The sequence below is a fragment of the Lactuca serriola genome, chromosome 8, assembly GCF_051521515.1.
Source record: "Lactuca serriola cultivar US96UC23 chromosome 8, Lser_US96UC23_V15, whole genome shotgun sequence".
In the NCBI taxonomy this organism is placed as follows: Eukaryota; Viridiplantae; Streptophyta; class Magnoliopsida; order Asterales; family Asteraceae; genus Lactuca; species Lactuca serriola.
Genome location: NC_136415.1, coordinates 27176951 through 27201271, shown reverse-complemented (window position 1 = coordinate 27201271; position 24321 = coordinate 27176951). Strand labels below are relative to the sequence as shown.

The 24321-nt window shown below is 30.1% G+C and overlaps 1 protein-coding gene across 1 annotated transcript; it reads left to right on the top strand.

Annotated features, from left to right (window-relative positions):
* Positions 1-16805: 16805 nt before the first annotated feature.
* On the top strand, positions 16806-18310 carry LOC145065937 (aquaporin PIP2-1-like). The gene is made up of 4 exons (XM_079013056.1): positions 16806-17213; positions 17422-17717; positions 17805-17945; positions 18031-18310. Exons 1-4 carry the CDS (start codon positions 16913-16915, stop codon positions 18148-18150), a joined length of 858 nt encoding a protein of 285 aa, XP_078869182.1. The 5' UTR covers positions 16806-16912; the 3' UTR covers positions 18151-18310.
* The last annotated feature ends 6011 nt before the right edge of the window (positions 18311-24321 follow it).

Sequence of the window (24321 nt, the reverse complement as noted above, 5' to 3'; positions counted from 1 at the left end):
ACGTATTTTTTATGTATTTATTTGTATGTGTTAAGTATTTGTGTGTGTGTGTATACATATATATATATATATATATATATATATATATATATATATATATATATATATATGACTAGGTTCAAGTATTTAACTAATTATTGTGCGGATATCCTATGCTATGAGAATGATAAAGAAAATATGTTGTTTGATAATATAAATACGTTCCATCTTACATAAATATTGTTATTAACACACATTTCACTAATTAAATCGTCTATAAGGTTATTATACACTTATTATTATTATTCTCATTTCTGTCAGAATGGTTGTCAGAATGTTTATTGGGTCGTATTCTGTCAGAATGAAAATGAGTAAAAAATGATGTGTGAGAACAAAAATAAATAATAATTAGTGAGAATACATGAAAATGACGATATTTTTTGTAAGGTTAAACATATTCGCATTGCTAAACAACTTATTCTCTTAGTAATTCTCATAGCATACGATATCAGCACAATAATTAGTTAGAATAGAATAACCTAAGCCTATATATATATATATATATATATATATATATATATATATATATATATGTATATATATACACTTTAATTTTGAATGTAAGCTAACTATTAGACGTTGTAAATGAAGAAAATTTTGTTATATTTGATTCTTGCTTTCTAGTTGTTTTATGTTTTCTATGATGCAAAAATCTTTTATGAATGCACTATAAATGAAATTGTTTAAGAACCATTCATGTCCCTCTACGAAAGCATGATGATCGATGCACCTTACGTCCCGGAAGAAGTTGACAACTTCACGAGTATCATGAGGCCTCGAGGGAACCCCAAGTTTTCATATGTACATAAATTATTATTTTGTTGTTTTGATGTGTTGTTTAATTTCATGATAAGAGACTGACAAAAGCTTAAAATGTGTGGGTTTTTAGGAAAACCATCCAAACATACTGGAAAAAGCAATAGGAATTGGATTAAATGGTGAAGATCGTGTGAAGTAAAAATACATAAATATGTAAAAAATACATATTAATACACACAAAAAGAAATGAAAAAATAAGTATAAATACTTAAAATGTACACATAAGTATGTAAAAATACATTTATATATTTAAAATACATAAAAATACATAAACATGTATACAAAATAATTAAAAAATACATAAATACGTAATAGTACATATAAATACATAATACATAAAAATACACATAAAAGATAAGTAAATTATTTTTAAAAAAATACATATAAATATGTAAAAAAAATATGTTTGTACATTAAAAATACATAAAAATACATAAACATCTATATATAAAAAATTTAAAAATACATATAAATACATAAAAATATTTTTATATATTATATATAAATTTTGAGGAAATCTACAGAAAATTCTCATTATTTTAAAAAAAAATTATGGATTTTATGTCATAGCCTTCTGAACATGGATATGAAATGACTACGAGGACGGTCCTCACAAAAGATGAAAAAAATATGAAATAAAAAAGAGCTAAAGTAAAGGAATTTGTAGGTTTCTTGTCTTTTTCTATTCCATTTTTTTGACTTAATCATTAACATTTTCAAAATAATGAGATTTTTATGTAGATTTTCCTAAGTATTGAAGTTAATATTTTTAGAAATATAAACATTTTATGATCATCTAGATTTATTTTTCTTCGAAGAACATATATATTACAAAGAAATTCATTTGTTTTGCGTTCTAAGGGGTCGTTTGATAGTTGCTGATTGAGTTAGAGTTGACTGAATTAGAAATATTGATTGAGTTCACAACTGACTAAGTTTATGCTATTTGATTATTTATCTGACTGATTGTGCTAAATGATAAAAATGATCATATTACCCTTGTGTTGTCCCTTGTGCTGGATAAAATAATTATAAAAAATATAAATTATCACATAAAATCCAAATTAAACATACATCATTTAAAATCCAAATACAAAGTGTCATACAAAATCTAAATACAAATTGTCATACATAAACAAAAAGCACATCATTTATTTTTAAGTTTTAACTACACTGCATACTTTGCTTTTAAATAGTCATATCGGTTTTTCATTTGTTTTTTGTCGACAAAAAAATCATGATCTTTTGTCAATTTCTCCGCGACTACAGTCCATGGGATTGCTTTTAGGCCATTACCCTCCCGACTTCCAACTAATTCGTGTGTATATACTTCCAAAAAAGTTTTGTTAACAATCTTCGACTTCCAACTAATTCTAGTTCTTTTATTTGTCATGTCTATTGTAAAAAAAAAAAAGCTAAATCATCCACATAACATATATTTACAACATAAATCAAGCAAAAAATATGATTTCATCACATTTTTAACAACATATACAACATAAATTTTGATTTCATAAGCATATAACAATTTCTGATTTCTGATTTCATACAAACATCTACAACATATTCAATATTTTCTGATTTCAACTACCTAAAATATAATTTTATGCACACATTAGTTCATGTTAAAATCACACATTAGTTCATATAATGAAAATCATATTTCATACACAAATGTTCATTAGTTCATATAGATAAAACCATATTTCATACATAAATATAAATTATCAATTGTTGAGGATCAGCCGAGTATCTCTTTTGTCATCTGTATCTTGTTTTTTTTTTTTAAATCTATTTTGTGTTGTACTTTTCTGCATAAAATTAGTATTTTCTATTACCTATTGGTTGCTTAATCTTTTAGATAATAAGCATTCTATTAAACATTCACATATCACCATAATCTTCCTTGTTTATAATTGTTTCCGCTTCTTATTTTCTCATCGGAATACATCATACCACACATCAATGGTTACCATCGTTGTAAGAACAAAGGGAAAAAGGTTCTTCAACAATAAAATTGAAAAAAATAAAACAAAGAAGATAACGTAATTGTGCAGTTGTGGAGGTTGTCGCCGGCAGTTGCAAATGAGGTGTCGCCGGTCGAAGGAAGTGCAGGTGCAGTCGTTAATTTCTGTCGAAGGTAGCGCAACAAGATGAATGACGTTCTCGTTTTTTTTTTCTTGTAGGGCGAAGGACATAAAACAGCGAGGTGTAATTTCTTTTTGGGTCAGCCATTATATTTTGATGGACCGAGTAAGCAATTTTGGTCAAGACTAGCGGGCTGACTCAGCAGTCAGCTCTAACTAGACTCAGTAAATGCAAAACAAGTAGCCCCTAACTCTTGCTTCTTGTTAATTTTGACAATCTACATCAATGCAATACAACTAGTCTTTCAAATGTGTCACATCAGATTTTACAATTATCTCTATATAAATACAGTATCAACCTTCTTTTAAATGTGGTCCTTACTGCTACATCAATAAGTATTTTATTCTTTTTATAAAATATTTAATTTAATATTAATTCAATATTAAAATAATATGTATATTGACTATGTATAATCTAAATACAAACAATTATTAAAATACATACTCATCAAATAATAATGAACTTAACGATTACTCTGAAAATAAAAAAGAATAATATTAATATAAAATTTGGTGATCCAACATATTGTGCTTAAAATAATAAAAAGGAAATTAAATAATTATAATATTAATATAAATAAGGATATGGTATATATATACATAGTATTATATAAATATAATATTTATATAAATAAGGCAAGGATATAGTATATACATAGTATTATATAAAGATGATGGGTCTCATTCATGCTTTGCAAGCCTTTCATTTCATTTGGTGAAAGACATATGATGAGTTGCCTTGCAAATGAAGTCCACATGTGCATCGAAAGAAAGAAGATTGCAAGAAGGGATTGGGTGCTATAAGGCTTGTTTTAAATGTTGACTTTATTGCTTTTGGCGTAGTGTAACTTTTGAATGATTATCTCCTGATGCCATGTCGTCTCGACAAGAATTTGACATTTTGTAAAAGTGGTTTATTCTTGCGAACCCCTTTCATATTTACGCGGTCAAACATTTGGTGTAATTGCCTTATAAGGTTAAAAAGAAAAAGAAATTTCAATTCTAATAGTATGTCGATATGTTGAAATAATTCATCTCAGCAACTATGTTGAACTATTTGTGAACACTGAAAATTAAATAAAAAAAATAAGACATTTGTCATCTCAACACAATTATTAATAGCTGAAAGGACGTCACAAGTGCATAAAATCATGAGTAAAATCATTTGAAATATTTGTCTCGTGTATCTCACGCAAAAGTTGCAAACTATCATAAACCAACGTACTTAAACAAATTAGGATAAATTTGTAAATATCATATATCAATGTAAAGTAGCCTAAGGTTTTTTCTTAAATAAGAGTAAACATCAATGTAAAGTAGTCAAGGTTTTTTTTCTTAAATATTGGTATCGTGTATTTTGATGGTCACGTTCCATTTCTTATCAATGTTATCAAGAGAAAGATAAATTATGTGCTATCAATGATAAAAGAAGCATTTTTGAGATTTGAATCGAACACCTACATTGAAGGATTTCATTGACCACCTACTCGGTGGCTCAACTCCAAGCGCCGAGACAAGGTGTTCTCTTGAGATACCATATGAATGTGTCTTGGACGGACGTTATATATATAGTGACATCTTCCATTTTTCAGAACTAATTAAAACTTTTTTCTTTATGATTTAAAATAATAAGTCGTTTGGTGCGAAAAATCCAAATGTAATAAAATGTTTTCATTGAGATAAAAATATAGTTTCAAAATATTCCAATACCAAAGATGTCATAATTAAATATCTAACATTGGTTACATCATAAATATGTAAAGGTCCCAAGTATTATAACATATTTATAACAGACTCATCTCTTATTCAATCGATATCCTAATTAGATTCCAACAGTCTTAGTACCGTTACATGTGATCCATACAAATTGAGCGGGTCAGGTTTGGAAAACCTGGTGGGATACATAGGGTTTTCAAGCCCACAACACTTTAATGCTATTAAATTATATTTTAATCATCTTGCAAAATAAACATTTCCAAACAATATAGATATATAAATCCGACGTAAATATCTATAAGACATTCTACTCAAACATGCCCAACCTAATTGATTTTCACGAATCCTAGTTCAATGATTATCTGGAAGAATCACCTAACTTGATAAATCATTTGAGCAGTTGTTTGACTACACAGCTAGGGGAGTCCTTGGCCAGTGTAAGTTTTTTAAATGTAACCAATGTTCAAAGTATTTGATAAATATGGTATCCCAATTTATCTACATTTGAGGTTTATAACTGTAACAACCCAAAAACTTTGGTAAAAATTTTCATTTAATAACTAGAAACAATATCCATAATTGTTTCCCACAAATTCCATTGCATAATACATTGTTCAAAAGATCAGAGTATTCAAAACAACTAGCGCAGAATACTGGAGAGTGCATGCTGTGCCATCAAGCCGGGCCTTTTCCCTTAGAGCCAGAAGTACCTGAAACACCCAATAAACTATAAGCAAATTCCTAGTAAGTTTCCCAAAATACACAACACATACATTCACATAAAAACTATGCAATAGAAAGACATACATGAATTGACATGGACTCCCTCCATAGTCTTTATTTGGAATGCCATGGGCTCCCCCATGGTCTGATAACCAAGTGTCATGGGCTCCCCTCATGGTCTTTTCCTGGAATGTCATGGGCTCCCCCATGGTCTGATAACCAAGTGCATGGGCTCCCCCCATGGTGTTCACATAAAACAATCCATACCACAAAGCATATAATTGCATATCAACTAATTACTACATATCATATAATGGGCCGACATTGGTGCCTTCGACCCATGGGCATGATGAGAAGACTCACATCGTTCTGCTAAACAGAATAGTTGCTCGCCTAACTGCCCGAAACCTCACATTAAACAATAGTACAAATAACCCTAAATTAGAATTATAACTCAACCTAGTCAAAGAGTCCAAAACCTAAACCTAAGTCCTTACAAATAACCCTAAATTAGGATTATAACTCAATAGTACGCTAAACATATTGAGCCCCTTGGCTGTACGCACAACATACACAATATTACATCCAACATACAAGCAGAATATGCACCACGACCATTAGGTGCTTAATACTTGGGATTTCAACATTAAACTTCATATCTGAGTCCATTAAGATGTCCTAGAGCATAAAGTTGGCAACTTTATGCCCTTGCATGTCATAAGGGTACCCAATACTTTATTCTTCCCATTAAGACCTCATTTAAGACCACAAACTCATGCATGTCATCAAAACAACCTTCAAGATGGCACCTTTATGCATCAAGCATGCTCAAAGAGCTTAGATCTAACTATCCTAGTCTTTGGAGTTGCTCAACTCACAAGAGAGGGTCTAAGAACCAAAAAGGGACTTCATAACAAAACCCTAGCTGTAACTAACAAAAGAGATGACAAGGTTATGACTTTATACCTCCAGGAGTTCCTCAAGATGAACTAGATGCAGGATCCAGAAGCTCAATGACACCCAAATCTTGATCACCACCTTCTCCTTCTTGAATGCTCTCTAAAATGGCCACCAAAACACTCTTTAAGCTCAAGAATCACACTTACAAGAAAATCTGGGGTTAAGGGACGAAATGAGGCTATGGAGGCTGATTAGGGTTTGGTCCAAATGATATAAGGTTGTTTAAATAGGGTGCAAGGCAGAGATTTATTGTTTTAGACATCCGCCATGTACGCCCCGCATACATGTTCGTACGCCCAACGTACGAGCCCCAACCACCCGATACCCTCACACACGTACGCTAAGTGTACACAGATGTACGCCCAACGTACGAAAAGGACCATTTGTGATAAAATTGAAATACTTGAGGGGGTATAATGGAATACGTGGATTGGAGTGTTACAATAACGTCACACTATCAATGTAATTCACAAGACCGTCTAAAATAATCAACTGTTGTCATGTCAATCTAGAAGATCCTCTAGACATACCCCCCCCCCCCCCCCGGACTATCTAAGCTAGACCTTCCAATCCTTATTACCCAAAAAGAGGAGGACTACTACACTTCACTTTAAGTCTCACACATTACCCGACTATGAGACTATTCAGGCTTTCAACTTACTTCTATCTAAATATTATTTATAACTCTTAAATTAAATTTAACAAGATTATCATAAAAGAAACTCGAGTTTAAATAAAGTTTCTTGATTTCACAATACTATTGTGACTTAATAATTAAAATCAACACAAAAAAATACATATATTAAACAGTTAACATATAAACAATCTTTCGAATGATAAATACTTGTGATAATAAATTTTTATAATTATGCACTTCAAAGTAACTACGCACTTACCTGACTAAAGGTGAAAGACTTTAAGTTAAATATGTGCTCCAAATACACTTAAACTTTTTCTTTTAAAAAGACCAAGATAAAATATTATTATGTTCGCTTATCTTTATATCATTTGCGATTATAATTGTTGTTTCTTAGATTTATAAATAATTCCAAATTAAATACTAAATTATAGCTGATAAGAAAAAACCAGGTAAGATCGTTTGGAGGTAGGACTCGTTTGGTATATAAAGATACAGTGTTTGGAAAATCACTTTAAACACCTCACTGTTCTTACTTTGTCATCATTTTCATAAGTAGATTGATCAGTATATGATTGGTATTATGGATAAATCGTATTTATAAGTTCATAATAATGATTATAAACATAAATATAAGTTATACTTAAAGCATTTACATAACTCAACGTATAGGTCATTTAGCAAAAAACCAGACTTTGCGCGGGCAGAACTTCAAAACAAAAAAATCTAATTCTTTAAGCTTTTTAAAGGTTTAGAGATTTGATACTAAGATCTAAGAAGTACTAGAACCGAGCCTCAAGGATTCAAGAGAGATTGGGAGAGTTTTGAGAGAATTGGCAAGTTTATAAGCAAGATTTTTCATCTATTTATAGCCAGCAAAGAAGGGCGTGACTCGGTTGGGCGCACCGTGCCTATCTCCATGTGTCGCACATCGAAGCCTAGCCATGGAGTGGAAGGGGTGAGTCTGATCACGACACGTGTCGCACTCCCATGGTGCCACGTGTCGCTTCCTGATCGGTCGTAATTTTATTATTTTGTAAAATTCATAAATTTCACATATGAGATCCATTTTCGATGGTCTTTATATCCAAGTGTAGCACTTGAAGATTACTAAAACTTTCATTTAGACTCCATCGGCTAATTTTCAGTTTATTTTAATTTTACGGCACACAAAGGCTTAGACTGTAGATAATGTTGCGAAATTCGTAACTGCTTTGTACGAACTCCGTTTTTGACGTTCTTTATATTGTTGGCCTCCTATTGAAAAGTACTACAACTTTCATATATATTATTTTGGTTAACAATCAACCAATTTTCATTTCGATTTCTATATCGCACAGTGTTGTAGTGTGTCACACTCGAAACTTTGAAAACAATCATAATTTCTTCATACGGAGTTAGATTTAGGCCTTCTTTATTTGTACGCGTAGATATTGATGGGTACTACGACTTTTGCTCAGACTTCGTCAGATGATTTTCAATTTATTTTTAATCCATATTTTTAGTCTTTCGACTCGTTCTTAATCGTATTTTTATACACATATTATAGTGTTATAATATTTATCCGTATAACATCAATCCATATTATATACAAAGAACACTCCATAAACATATCACATAAGAAAAACTTCTCATATAGTATTTATTTAGAATACACTATACATTTAAATAACAACGTAAATAAGGGTCTATTCTTAAAATGTCTAACAAAAAATGCACGTGTTACAATTATCACCCTTATTGGATGATTTCGTCCCGGAATAATGCAACAACAAACAGTTATGGATAACGACTTTTCATGTTAGTTTCTGTTTCCCAAGTTAGGTTCAACACGACGCTATGTTTCCAACCCACAAGTACCAAATCAATCATCTTGTGACACAACTTTTTCGTTTTACGATCGACAATCGCTTCTGGTTCCTCAAATAACCTCTTGTCAGGTTCTTCTCCCAGACACTTCCTTAGATAACATACATGAAAGGTGTTATGAATACCTTCCAGTTCATCCGAAAATTCAAGCTTACTGTTGGATTAAGGTGTCTAAGCTCATAACTAAATTGGTATACTCTTGTAAAGAGAAACAAAGTCGTGTTTAAGTTGCCCTCATGACCAAAAATAGTTAGAAATGATATCAGGAGATAAAAGTATAATTTATTAGATGATTATATGATTAATAAACTAATTAGAAATTATGGGAAAATTATTTTTTAATATATTATGTGATTAATAAATTAATATGAGGCAGATTGTTAAATAATTGATTTGTTAATTTATATGATTAATAAATTAATGTGAAATCAATTAGAATTGATTAATTATTAATCAGATTTAATTTGCAAGTAATTCAACATTAATTGGAATTGATTAAAGGTGCAATGAGTGAATTGTAATTGTTCAATATCTGAACAAAAAAGCAATTCTAGAACTGTCCAATCATGGACGGTTTTAGGAGCTCTTCTAGGGTTTTTGGAAGCCTTCTAGTTGTATAAAAGGAAAAAATTTGAATTTGGATTAAAATCAATTTAAATCTTGCTTTATCTATAAGTTACTTAAACTATAAATAGGACACCTTGGCTTGCAAATTTCATTCATGAAATTACCTATAAGCATATGAACGAAAATTTCTTCATATCTCCTCTCTCTCATCTTCATTCTATAGTTTATGGGTTTGGGTGTGAGCCAACAGAGACATCATCATTTTGGTGCTAAGCTTTTCAAGACCAACAACTACAAGGGATATAAATGATTTGTTTGCTACAACAAATCAAATGTATGTAACCATAATTTTTATATTTTGATTATACTAGGGTTTCAGTTAGGGTTTATGTTAGTTTTGTTTTTCATTGTATGTTACATTCAAAGTGTTAAAGACATAGATCATTTAGGTTGCATGTAAGTATTATGCGTTAAGTGAAATTCTACAAACAAATAGTTTTTGTAACCTAATAAACCAATCAATGGTATCAGAGCATTGGTGTGTCTAACATTAAAAGTGCATAAGTTGAATCGAACAAAATAAATTTTTGAGAAATTGTTTGTCACGACGTGACAGCTAATGTGTCATGACGTGACTTCAGCTCAAAACCAATACTCGAGAATTTCTGCCTAATCTGATTTGTGTGGTTAATTTTTAGTAACTATCTTATTTGAATTCTGCCAAAAGCCGAATTTTTGCATATCTTGGATAGTTAAAGTAAAACCGTATATGTTATGAGATAATCTTGGAAAGATAATATTTAATTATAAGATTAATTAAATTAAAATATCCTTATGAATTCAATAATAAATTTAATAATAAGATTAATTAAAAGATAAATATAAATTCATGATAGGTTTAAATTGATTAAGTAATCATATATAAAAAAATTTGATAACTAATATTTAAACATTGTGTTTTAAAAATGTTTAAAAATACACCCTTATATATATATATATATATATATATATATATATATATATATATATATATATATATATAAACATTTAATAGTAGACCTCATTCACGAAGCCATGCTATAAGAGAGGTATAAGGAAACAACCTACAAAATGAGCGTTAAGTTGTGTCATTTCACCCACCGCACCTTTGCGTGGTGGAATGTCATTAGCCGAACAACTTCGATAGGACGTAGAAGATTAAAAGTATAATCTATAAAATACTATAACATTGTTTTAAAATCTCACTCAATGAAGATTATATTTATAGTTCTAGTGTTGACTTGGAAATAAGCGAAGATGATTCAGCGTTCGGTGCTGAAAATGATGACGTTATTTTGGTGGATGATAATAGTTGGTACTAAATTAGTTACGTCTTTTTAATCTAGTGTGTGTGTGTGTGTGTGTATATATATATATATATATATATATATATATATATATATATAGAGAGAGAGAGAGAGAGAGAGAGAGAGAGAAAGAGAAAGTTCAATGGAGAATCATTATTAGTGGTTCTCTAAGCACTAAATACATTTTAAAGTTTTGGAGCTTATTCTTTATAAAAAAAACTAAAAATATCTAAATTCATAACATCACATTGTGAATGCTTATATATTTTTCTGATTCACCATGTGAATTCGGATTCACATTGTGAATCTGCACAGATTCACACTGTGAATTTGACGAAAAGTAAATTTTTTTTATCGAATTTGGTATAATTGGAAAAATGATAAAAAATTATGAATTTCTGTATTTTTAATTTTTTTCTTAATAAAAAAATAAGTTACAAAAGTTGAAAAAAAAATATTGGTTCTTTGGTTCATTGGTTATACATACATACATACATACATACATACATACATACATACATACATACATACATATATATATATATATATATATATATATATATATATATATATATATATATATATATATATATATTACTTTACATGCATTGTTTGATGGGTTTTGCAATAGCAAATTGCAACAACAAGGGTTCTAGAGGGATCATTAGATTACCAAAACTTCATGTCAACTTAACATCTATCTCAATTGACATGAAGTTTTGGTGTTCGGAAAAATATCATATCAAAGTACACCGCGTGGAAGAGAGTCTCAATTAAAGTGAAGGACAATTTATAGGCAAAAACAAAGGTGGATATTTGAATTTTGATATCTTTTTCATTAATTATACATTATTTTATATTTGATAACATATTAGACAAACTCCAATGTATTAGACAAACTCCAATGGTCTTAAAACAACATTTTGGTTTCATCCCGCCACTATATGCATGATCGAAAAAAAGTTTTTTATAAAATTATTTTGGATGAATAACTTATGTGCCACTTATGGACCCTTAACATAAATAAACTTTCCAAATACCTTCACCTCAAAACGGACATTATATATATATATATATATATATATATATATATATATATATATATATATATATATATATATATATATATATATATATATATAAAAGGTAATACAAATAAAATGACTTAATTATCAAATTATTATAGCTTAATTATATACGAAACCAAAATTTTTTATCCAATAAACATTTAAAAAAAGAGTTTTTTGTCACCACATAAGCTAATAGTAAGAAATTTAAAAAAAAATATTTATTGAGTTAAATTATTAGCAATCCCACATTCCCACGCATGAGTTAAATAACCAAATCCCGATCACCCTTTGTTTTACTAGTGTACAAGTAATTATTCATGCAACGGTTTTTTTAAATCGATAAGCATGCAAGGTAGAAAGTTTGTACCTTCTTGGTAGATTTCGGCACACTTTCAGAAATCATGTTAATAAGCAGTTCAAAAAACCCAACTTGGGTACACCAAACATACGTAGACATAGATCACCTAAATATCGTTCGTTTATAAAAAAAATGATTGGTGGGCATTCGTTGAAACTGTAAAATCAAAAGTATTCAAGGTTATACAGTAATAAAATTGGTCAAAATTAATGTTATAACTACTTAATTTATAAATCATTTGATGACATGCATCATTTTATTTACTTTGTGTTGAATGCCAAGTCTGATAAAGGAAAAGCCGCTCGAGCAAAGTCCATTTATCCACATAAATTGGGACGTGGGGGTATGCTAAATTACAAAAAAAAATAGTAAGTCCATTGATCGGTATTTCAATTATTGAACATGTATGTCTTTATTAATTAATTACTTGTTTAGTTAATATGGTATATACTTGCAAGTTGTTTGATTTTTGCTTCATTGGTTGATCATTCTTTTAGTATGTGAAAGATAAAGTAATTGGTACGGATGAAGTTCCCTAACGGTCTTTATCGTGGAGGAAAGGACGGGAAAATAAAGAGGGAAAATATGACCGAGAAGAATTAAAACTTGTTGCAGAAGAGTTGGTATGTAGTGTCAAACTAGCAGCTTCTATATATATATATATATATATATATATATATATATATATATATATATATATATATATATATATATATATATATATATATATATATATATATATATATGGTTTTTGTGTTTTTTAATGCTAATTGATAAAGAACACATCTAATTAATATTATATTTATTTGACATGCATTTTTTCCAGATCAGTCATGAAATTGCAAAAACCATTCTTGAACCAGCCACAGATGCCCTCTAACTAGTCTTTGGCAAATATTATGGTGTATATGTAAGAGGGTTGGCATGGGAGTCGCTCCAACAAGATGTTGGGATCTGCCTCGAGCTAGATCCTCATCAAAAGAAACAATTGCTTTCTTTCAGTAAAGCCTAGAAGAACAAAAAAGAACAAATCAAGATCTAAAGACAAAAGTTGACTATCTGATGAGTTTGGTTACTCCTATGGGTAATCAAGTAAATCATAATAGTGGGAAGTCTCCAATAACTACTACACCATCTCCAAAAAAGGCTCCTATAGAAAAAATAAGTAAGTGAATTTTTGATGATAGGTTTATTATAATGGGTTGCTAATTAATGTTTTCGTCGCACATTGTCATCCCAGAAAAATGAACAATTTTGTAGGTACATCAACTTCTTAAATACCCCCAAATGGTTTGAATACCATGTACGTTAATATAATAATATGTTTTGTACACTTCTTTTCTAATATTTTTAATTAACTCATGTTTTCATAGACAAAATATGGTACATTATTTTCAGGAAAGTTTGCATGTCGGTGAAGAAAATCATGTTGCATCTATGTGTGAGGAGCCACAAGTTGTATCTTCAACAGAAAATGGGATATCAACAGTTCAACCCAAGACACTGCAACAATTGACCAAAGTACGTATATTTGACATGTTTAGATAGATATTAAGGTGTCAGTTAAACTTTGTACTTATAAATCTATTAATATATGTATCTATATCTTTGTAGAAAATAAAATGTTAACTTTCAGTGTGTAATCATACCGACGTCTTTGCGAAGGGTTATGTACACTATTCTACCGATGAAAACTAGACAATATATGGAAAGCCACTAACGATTGATTACTATACAGTTTCTGTTGATGAAGCAATAAAGCTAGCCACCTGCGTATCAAACAAAGATAACAAAGTCCCGTTAACAGTTTTCAATGTAATAGGTTGTTTTGTTGCTTGGGAAAAAAATCTTGTAACCCTTGATCGTAAGGTACTTTAGTTGTATAAGTTATATTATTTAATATTAGAGTAAATTACACGAATGATCCCTATGGTTTGGGGTAATTTGCACGTTTGGTCCGTAACTTATTTTTTTTAACTCGGAATGTCCCTACAGTTTGTTTTTGTTGCGCGCTTGGTCCTTGTCTTACCTAAAAAGACTATTTTGCCCTTGATTTTTTAATTTATTTAAATGAAACAGGGTAGATAAGGTAAGGTAAGGTGAAGTGGAAGTGAGGTTGGGGTGTGTTTATTTAAATAAATTAAAAAATCAAGGGCAAAATAGTCTTTTTAGGTAAGACAGAGACCAAACGCTTAACAAAAAGAAACTGTAGGGACCTACCGAGTTAAAAAAAATAAGTTATGGACCAAACTTGAAAATTACCACAAACCATAGGGACCATTCTTGTAATTTACTCTTAATATTTATAGTCATTAGTTAAACCATATAATTTTTTAAAAACGATTCTATTGGTTTATTACATACATTAATTATGCATGTTTGCGTTAACACCTATTTTTATTTATGTTGTTACAAGATTGTGTATATGGTTGAAGCAAATAATGAAATACAAAGCGTATGAAAAAACAACCAAGAGTTATTATCCAGTAACAAGATAAAAGAGTGCAGCAACTAAAACCAACAATACTCCTAATAAAAAAGTAGAGTTTAGTTTATTTGATTTATATCATTGTATGTATGTATGTTTTTTTTATATAATAACTTTATATAATTAATATTATTAAAAATTAGTTTTTTATTATATTATATTTTATATAATATGTGTAACTAAATTAAAAAAAAATCTACAATATAAATAATAAAAAACGTGTTAGTGTTTGTATAAATCATTTTTTGTGACGGATTAAACTTGTCGGTGTATGTAAACAATAGTTATGATAAAACATTAAATATGTTAGTAAAGATAAATTATCCTTACAGCTTATTACATTCGTGAACATGTATGCCTTTACAGGAAAAAACACATCATTATAATGTACTTACACAATATTCACCATACAATATTAAACATGTCAGCAAAAGTTATCAATAATCATAAGAAAAGAAATAACACGTTAGTATAGATCATTTTTGGTGACGTCCTAGTTTTTTATTTTTCAATGTATGTAGACAATAATAATAATAAACCATTAAACATGTTGGTTAAGATAAGTTATCATTAAAGCATAATTATATTCGTATCTCCAAAAGTCAACAATGGTCGCGATAATATTTTTAAACGGTGACTATAAGTGAACATTTATGACTATAGGGAAAAATACATCACTATAAATATATTATTCATGACGGTTATCAAAATAAGATAGATACATCCTCAAAAACACCCTACCATATAATGATGAATTTGACCTATAATAACGAGTTTGCATGAGTTATACTCACCACAATTAAACGAAAACATATCTTATATTCAATGAAGCGACCTTTCCTTTCATGTTGAATTAAAAAAAAAAAAAAAAAAAAAAAAAAAAAAAAAAAAAAAAAAAAAAAAAAAAAACTTCACATAATATGTCTATAATGAAGGATTTTTTTATGTGGATAAAGCACAATATATATATATATATATATATATATATATATATATATATATATATATATATATATATATATATATATATATACACATCAAGATTTGAAACATTTGAAGTACTTTTACACCAGGTAACTTAATTATTATTATAATTCCTTAGTTAATGATTAAGTCGTTTGGTCTTCATCCAAGTCATATGGTAATTCCTTATGGAATGTCAAATTCCATTGGAATCATGGGTTAAGTTGGGTGATTCTAGAGTTGATACAACTCCATTTTTTTACAACATTTGCTTCCAAGTAACTTCCACATCCTTTTTTCCATCAACCCATTCCTCCAAATCTAAACATTACTTGACCTAGTTCTCAACTGATTGAACAGTTCCAATAAAATTTTGAATCAAAACATTGAAATCATTACTTGACCTAGTGTAATTTAATATGTTAGGTAATTAATTCCAAATCTGTCGACGAAGAATGGGCCTATTCTTAGTTTTATCGATGGAGTTGTACATTTGCTGTTTGTAGAAATCATGGACATATATTGTTGCGTGAAAGGGATGTTCGCGTTGGACAATGTGGGGTATAGGAATTTGTAAAGAAGGACATGAATGATAGAGCATACATAAGCAAATCGATTCCATGTCAGCAAAATCGAACACCACAACATCCACATCCTTATGTGATTAAACTAAGCTATTATATTAAAAAACGTTATTTAAAACTTTTTTCATACATATTTACATATGATGTATTTTATTGTATTAGATATATATTTTATCTTACATTCGTTTTCATCAGAAAGAAATACGATAAACTTAATGATAGTTGTGAGTTTGTTTTCATTTGTAAGGTCTATAGCTATCACCATTATTGTCACCAAACTAGCTGTGTTCTTCCAATAAAAACCATAGAATGAAGAAATGTAGGGCGAAAAACGATAAAACATGAGAAGGTGGTGGGGTAATTATGTAAATAGATTAGGTTGAAACGAACTAACGAAGTTTCATATGAAGGCTACCATCTTCCTGGTATATTACATTCCCCCCCTAAAGGATATAGTCTTCTTAAAACTTCACCCCTCATCTTATCTCCCCTCACTTCCTTTATATACACTCCCCTCCACACTCATTTTATCATCCCACTGCTATCTCACAGCCACACCAGTAGCCAACAGCCACATCTGCAACCACCGCCACTCTCTCTAAAACTCATCTTTCTCTCTTTTCAACATGACGCAAGAAGTGGCGGAAGTGGCGGAAGTGGGAGACACGCCGAAGGACTACCACGACCCACCACCGGTGTCATTCATAGAGCCCAAGGAGCTGATCAAGTGGTCATTCTACAGGGCTGTGATTGCCGAGTTCGTTGCCACCCTTCTCTTCCTTTACGTTACTGTCTTAACAGTTATCGGCTACAAGGGTCAGATCGACAAGGGCGCCGATCCCTGCGGCGGCGTAGGTATCCTGGGTATTGCTTGGGCCTTCGGTTCCATGATCTTCGTTCTGGTTTACTGCACCGCCGGTATCTCCGGTAAGTTGGCCTGGCACCTCTTCTTTTCTTTCAACCGTTGCACAATCTTCATTTGATACTTTAACCTCATACTCCATTAATGGATGTACATAAAAACAAAAAGATGAGTTAACCATAAATGTCTCGGCCGTGACTTTGAGAATTATTATTACTATTCATCATATACAATTATTGCATATATATTCATGTACCTAGACTGAATGTGCAGGTGGCCACATTAACCCAGCCGTCACATTTGGTCTTTTTCTGGCTCGTAAGGTGTCATTCAATCGAGCTTTCATGTACATAGTGGCTCAGTGCTTAGGAGCCATTTGTGGTGTGGGAATAGTCAAGGGCTTCAACCCGACTTACTACAACAACTATGGTGGTGGTGCCAATGAGCTAGCCGATGGCTACAACAAAGCCGCTGGTTTGGGTGCAGAGATCATCGGCACTTTCGTTCTTGTTTACACAGTCTTCTCCGCCACTGACCCCAAGAGGAGTGCCCGAGACTCCTTTGTTCCTGTACGTATATATACTTTCCTTCCTGCTATCTTATCTATCATTGTTCTTTTATAACTATCAAACGTATATGTGTTTTAACATGTATAGGTGTTAGCACCTCTACCCATTGGGTTCGCTGTGTTTGTGGTTCACTTAGCCACGATTCCCATTACTGGAACGGGTATTAATCCGGCTAGGAGTTTGGGAGCTGCGGTCATTTACAACAAGGAGAAAGCTTGGGATGATCAAGTGAGTTTTAATTATTCGATGCTCATACCATTTATAGAAAAGTTCTAAGATTATGACTTAATTGTGTTGTTCGTTGACTTTGTAGTGGATATTCTGGGTCGGACCTTGTATAGGTGCAGCCATCGCGGCTTTCTACCATCAATTCATCTTGAGAGCCGGTGCAGCCAGGGCCATTGAATCGTTTAGAAGCAGCACCCATGTTTGAGAGAAATCGATTGGTCAATTTTCTTGAAAAAGATGGGAAGAAATTGTTTGTATGTGTAAGAAAGTGTGTGGTGGTTTTTGTGTTAATGAGGGTGTAGATGTCTTGCTCATGGTTTAATCGGGACCATGGAAATGTGATGTAAATGCATGCGTTTCAATTATGGATGCCCCTGGCCCTCATGTTATTTTGCCATTTTAGAACTTTGTATCTACTCAATTAATGGGTATGTGTTTCAATGTTGTTGATCAGAATGTTGTTTTATGTAAGATATTAATTATTAATAATGAGTGTTAGTTATGGATCAAAATTTCAGTTAATGGATGCCCTTAATTATGATTATTAAGATTATTTGAGTATGAAGTATTTTTTTTTTTTCGAAACTTTCGCTTTCTTGTCGTTATTTTCGAAAAAGGAAACATCCTTTAATGGGATAGGAGGAAATCTCATCATTCACCAATCATATTTTACTTTATAGTATATGATAATGTAATGAAAAGTGAGAACTTGTGATGAGTATTATCTTCAAAAAAAAAAAAGTTCTAAAATTATTATAAATAATTGAGAGACCATTTGAGTGACTACATAATTTTCCATTGTATAGTCAAATCTATAAAATATTATCTACAATGCATGTTCAATGAATAAAGGGTTTTACGAAATAAATATCACACAATAAAATGTCACATAGGCAGTAGGCACCTTTGTATACATTTTAATAATTAATTCATTTTTCTCCAAACTTTTTCTCTTTTATCCTTAAATTTCTCAATAGGTTTTGATTAATCATATCTTAATCGCACCGAATTTATAATATGTGATCAACCCAAAACCTAGATATTAAAACATACAGCTCATCTATCATAATCAAAACATTGCATTTTTTTTATGAACATAATAACTACTTAAAACAAACAATGTTTATATCCTATAACATTTACGTATTAATACAAACATCTATTTAAATGTATTAAAATTTACATAAACATATATAATAATATTTGTTTATACATATTTATTATTATTATTATTATTATTATTATTATTATTATTTTTGAAACAACAAAGTAGATAACATTTATTCTAATATACATCAATTATTTAATATCTACCAACCTTAATTTTTATGTTTCTCGTTTTTATATTTATATAATTGAACTTATGTCTTGACTATTCTTATTGATTTATTTACATGGTATCTTTTATGTAGAAAAAACTACACAACGATTATAAGTGGTAATCAAATATTACAAGCTCCTAATACATTATGAAACAATAGAAAATAAGAAATATATAGTGGCGGACCTTAGTAGTGCATTTGGTGCACCACCTGGATTACGAGTGACATCTCTCTTCAAATGTTTTGCGTCCGTCATTGTATATACATGGTAAAGATAAGAAACCATGCAAGAAACTACATATACTTGATTCGGTTTGGCCAATATATATCTTTTATTTTAATGTTGGTTATAACTATTTGTTATGTTTTATTTATTAATTGTGAGACCCATAATACATGGGTTAACTTTATAAAAATAATGAATTATTATAAGTGAAATATTTTTTATTTTTTAAATTTTAAAAAATAATTTAAATAAAAAAACTACTGAATTTTAATTTAGGAACTTTAAAATTTGAATTTAAGTCCATTACTGAAATTGATATACATTTATTACTATATTTAATGAAATTATTACATTAAAATATCATGTGGAATTTAATAAAATAGAAAAACTCATAAAATGACATGTTGAAAAAAAATTAATTCAAAATAACTACAAAATGACATTTTACAAAATAAATGAGAATGTGACATGTGACAAAAAAAATCTTTATTTATTAAAATAGATTGTTTTTATTGCCATAGTTTTATGAACCATAACTAGAAACATTGAAACAACTTCCTAAAATAAACGATTTATTTTTCTAAACATAATAATTTCAAAAAATTGTTTTTTAGATTTTTGTTGTAAAATTGTTTTAAACATATAATGTTGACGAATATCTTTTGTGTAGATGCAATATATTTGTAACACAAATTAACTTTTATAAAATACAAATGTACAAACTTTAATAAACAACCTAAACTTGAATATCGTCATCAAAATGTTTGAACTGTTTGTACATAGAACTTTCGACAAGGTAACACCTAACCAATAATTTGTCATCCCAAGCTCAATTTTCAAAATCTACTCAATAAGAAATTCATATGTTTCAAGTTGTATGATTTAACTTCGATTCTGGTTAGACCTAACTACGGGGAAAAGATAGGATTATACATGCCATATGAAAATTGTATTACCGTTCAGAGTCTCATAATGATCTAAGAGTTGTATGAAGATACAATTGGTAACAATTGCCAACCAGTTAAACTTATTTTTATGTGTATGATCAAAAAAACATAATAATAATCATTTAACATAGATTTTCGCATTTATTCACTCGAGTTCATAAAAAACATAAGGGTGATTAATTTATAAATGATGAAATATCAAAAATAGTAAAATTAAACTTTAATTCTTTTGTATGTAACCATAACATCCTTTAAAAACTTAACCACATCTTCCTCCTTAATAAGGAGAAACTTAATGGTGAACACTTCATTGAGTGGCATATAAATTTGAATATCTCCATAAATGACAAGAAGGTGTACGTTATTGAGAATGCCCTACCTAAAATGGATCCTAAAGACTTATCTGATACAGATTAGAACAACTAGAACATAAAGTTTGATGGGAAAAAGAGAGTTGTATGCCTCATGCTTGCAAGCATGGTCTGTTAAGTGCATAAAATGCACCTTTTTGCATTTCCATTCCATGTTTATTTCATGGATTGCATTTCATTTTAGTATAATTTTATATGCATTTTGGATTTTCGGGAATAATTTAAGAATTCATCTACTTTTACGGTTTTCGTGGATATTTCAAGCGATTTGAAGATTAACTTATGCTCGGAATGTTGAAAGTAAGTGCTACGCAAAGTTTCAGATTTTTTAGAGCTAAACTGAAGAAGTTGGAAAATCAAAGACTAAATTTTTCTCAGATTAAAGCATGGCCCGCACTTCATTTACTCATACCATTATACGGGTATGTTTCATAGAAATTCAGTAGAAGTTTTTCATTGCACGACCATCCTTTCAGAATGTCATACCATTACATGACCAGGTTTTACAATATGCACTAATATTTGAGCAATGTACTGTGGTTCGAAAATTAGCCATAGAAATGTACTTTGTCATTACACGACCACACTTTCACAAGGCTAATCATTACACGGTCGCGTAATGTAATTTTGGCAGTTTTTGGTTCTTGTCCGATGTATCTATCATTTTTTATTATTTTTTAGACAACTTCGAACACGTACTTTAGAGGGGTGATTTTGGGAGAACTTGTCATGGATTAACACTTTGGAAATACTCTTTCTTTGAATTTGTAAGTTGTTTTAAGATCTAAACTAGTTGAATTTGTATTTCAAATTAGTCATGTGTGGCTAATTTTCCTTTTATTTTCGGTTGTTAGATTCTGAAATATTTGTTTGAATTGTGATGTGAACTTAATTCTCTCTTTTATCTAGTAATCTATGATTTGGTTTTAATTACATAACATGATTCAAAAAGATTAATAAATTTAGGGTTTGAAGTATCCTAGTTATTCAAAGTATGAAATTTGTATATGCTTTGTAGTTTATAATTAGATACAAATTGATTTTAAAAGAATCAAAATAAGTGTAATCAAAGATTAAATTCTTTTACATTTCAAAGCATAAGAGGAATATTGGGCATTATTGGTAACAACTGCAAGAAACATAAAGCAATCTAGTGATTTAATTTAAAAACTTGTTTAGATTAGATTAATTAGATGAAGTTTTACTTAAAGATCATATTTGAGTAAAACACTTTTAACAATTTTAAAATACTAGAGAATATTAGTGTTTTAATTATCAATCTAGATGAAATGAGACTTAGTAGTGCAAAACATCCAACAACCTGGTATTTGAATAGAATTTTGAATCATAAATCCTATTAAAATTCAGAATTTTAAATACGGTTTTCTCTTGATTTTTAGGTGCAACAAATATTTTGTGAAAACCAAAATACGTATCCAAACAACAATAATAAGTCTTTCCCGCTAACCTTTCCAACATTTGGTCGATAAAGAGAATTAAAAAATGATCTTTTCAAGTGAGGCACCGAGTCTTTGATAAGTTATACAAACTCTCCACCAATTTTGCATACGAGAGGGGACTAACTCATATTGGTCATTCTTAGTAATGGTAATACATTTTTTCTTTGGTACAACTTGGATCATGCTTACCCACTTGTTATTTGATATAGGATAGATCATTCAATATTCAACACTTCAAGTTTTCTTTCTTCACAACATCCATAATCGGAGGGTTCAAACGCCTTTGAGCTTCTCATGAAGGCTTATAGTTTTCTTCCATAAGGATCTTGTGCATACAAAGAGAAGAAATTAAACCTTTGATGTCGGCTATAGCCCAACCAATAGCTTCCTTATATTGCTTTAAATTTGTAACAAGCTCTTCTTCTTGTTCTTCTTGGTTGTCAACTTGATGGAAATGATCATGGGTAAAGTCTATTTTTCTCCAAGATAAGCATACTTCAAATGCTCCTCATCGATCTTGAACCTTTTGGAAAGTTTCTCCACTTCATCTTTTTGAAGATTCCTATTTAGAACTTAGGCTAACACATAGAGATGAGATAAAACAAAACATTATTCGGTTAATGGCTCAATGACATCCATAAAATTCAAATATGAATCATCGCTTGCATATCGCATAACAACATAAATATTGAAATTTATCATCTCTTCATCAAATTCCATGACAATTTGCCCCTAAAAAAGTCAATTTTTGTTCTGGTTGTTTTCATAAAGGGCCTCCTTAAAAGGATTAAACTTGAATTAGGTGCATCATCATCATCCATGTAAAAAATATAAAAATCTTCTAAAAATACTTGTATATTCTCTTGAACTAACACATCCTCTAGCACGCCTTTTTGATGTATTAAAGAATGGTCAACCAATTTGATGATTACCCCAGTCCTCTTCAATGTTCCAATGTTAAATATTTTAAAATTGGAATATGCAAAAACATTGATAGAAGCTCCACGGTCTATCATAGATCGTGGAACATAAAGGTTACCTAACTTGCAAGGAATTGTGAAACACCCAAATCCTTCTATTTTTGAGGTAATCTTTTCTATGACACAAAAAATATATTTTCACTTACTTTCAGAGTTTCATTCCCTTTCAACTTTTTCTTAAATGTGCATAATTTCTTAAGGAATTTTGCAAATCTTGGAAGTTAGTTTGTAGAATCAATGAGTAGAATATTTACATCAACCTTTCTGAACATTTTCATGATTTCATTATCTTCTCTTTCACACTTTTATTTTCCAAATCTTTCCAGAAAATTAAGGAAGGGTAATCTTCACTTCAATTGGTGTTTGATTTAAATGCACCCCTTCTCTAGATCTATTTCATCATCATCATTATCTTCTTCTTCTTCAACCTTACTTGGACCATAATATTCCTTGCCATTCCTCAAAGTGATGGCAGATGTATTATGTTTTTAGTTCTTCTCTGTTTTGTACGGATAGTGTACCGTCCCATTTTTCACAATAAAATTTTCAATTCTTAATTAAGATTAATACCATTTTTATAAACCAAAAACAATAAAACCATTTGTTCCAAAAGATGAAATCATAAAATCAGAGCTTAATACATAGCACAGAATCACATTATACGAAAGATGTTGATGAGTGTGTACAAGCATGCCTTCGCCATCCCATAGTCATCTAAAGTACCTAAAAATATTTAAGCCACAATTGTAAACACAAAGCTTGGTAAGTTCCCCTAAATACCACATATTATAATATACACACAATGCAAACATGTGTCAACCTTCAACATCAAACTGGCTTGGCCCTCCCCTCATCCTTCAGCACAAAGCTGGTCCACCCTTATCCTTCAATAGAAAGTTGGCTTGCCTTTTTCCTTCAGCATAAAATTGGACCGCTCCGAGTATCTTGGCCTATAGCACATAGTTGGATCATTTTCAACTATATATATATATATATATATATATATATATATATATATATATATATATATATATATATATATAGCAGATAAACAAACAGTCCAACAACTC

Coding starts and splice junctions, on each gene's coding strand:
- LOC145065937 (XM_079013056.1), top strand. CDS start 16,913: ATGACGCAAGAAGTGGCGGAAGTGGCGGAAGTGGGAGACACGCCGAAG. Junction 17,214..17,421: donor CTGCACCGCCGGTATCTCCG/GTAAGTTGGCCT, acceptor CTGAATGTGCAG/GTGGCCACATTAACCCAGCC. Junction 17,718..17,804: donor CCCGAGACTCCTTTGTTCCT/GTACGTATATAT, acceptor TAACATGTATAG/GTGTTAGCACCTCTACCCAT.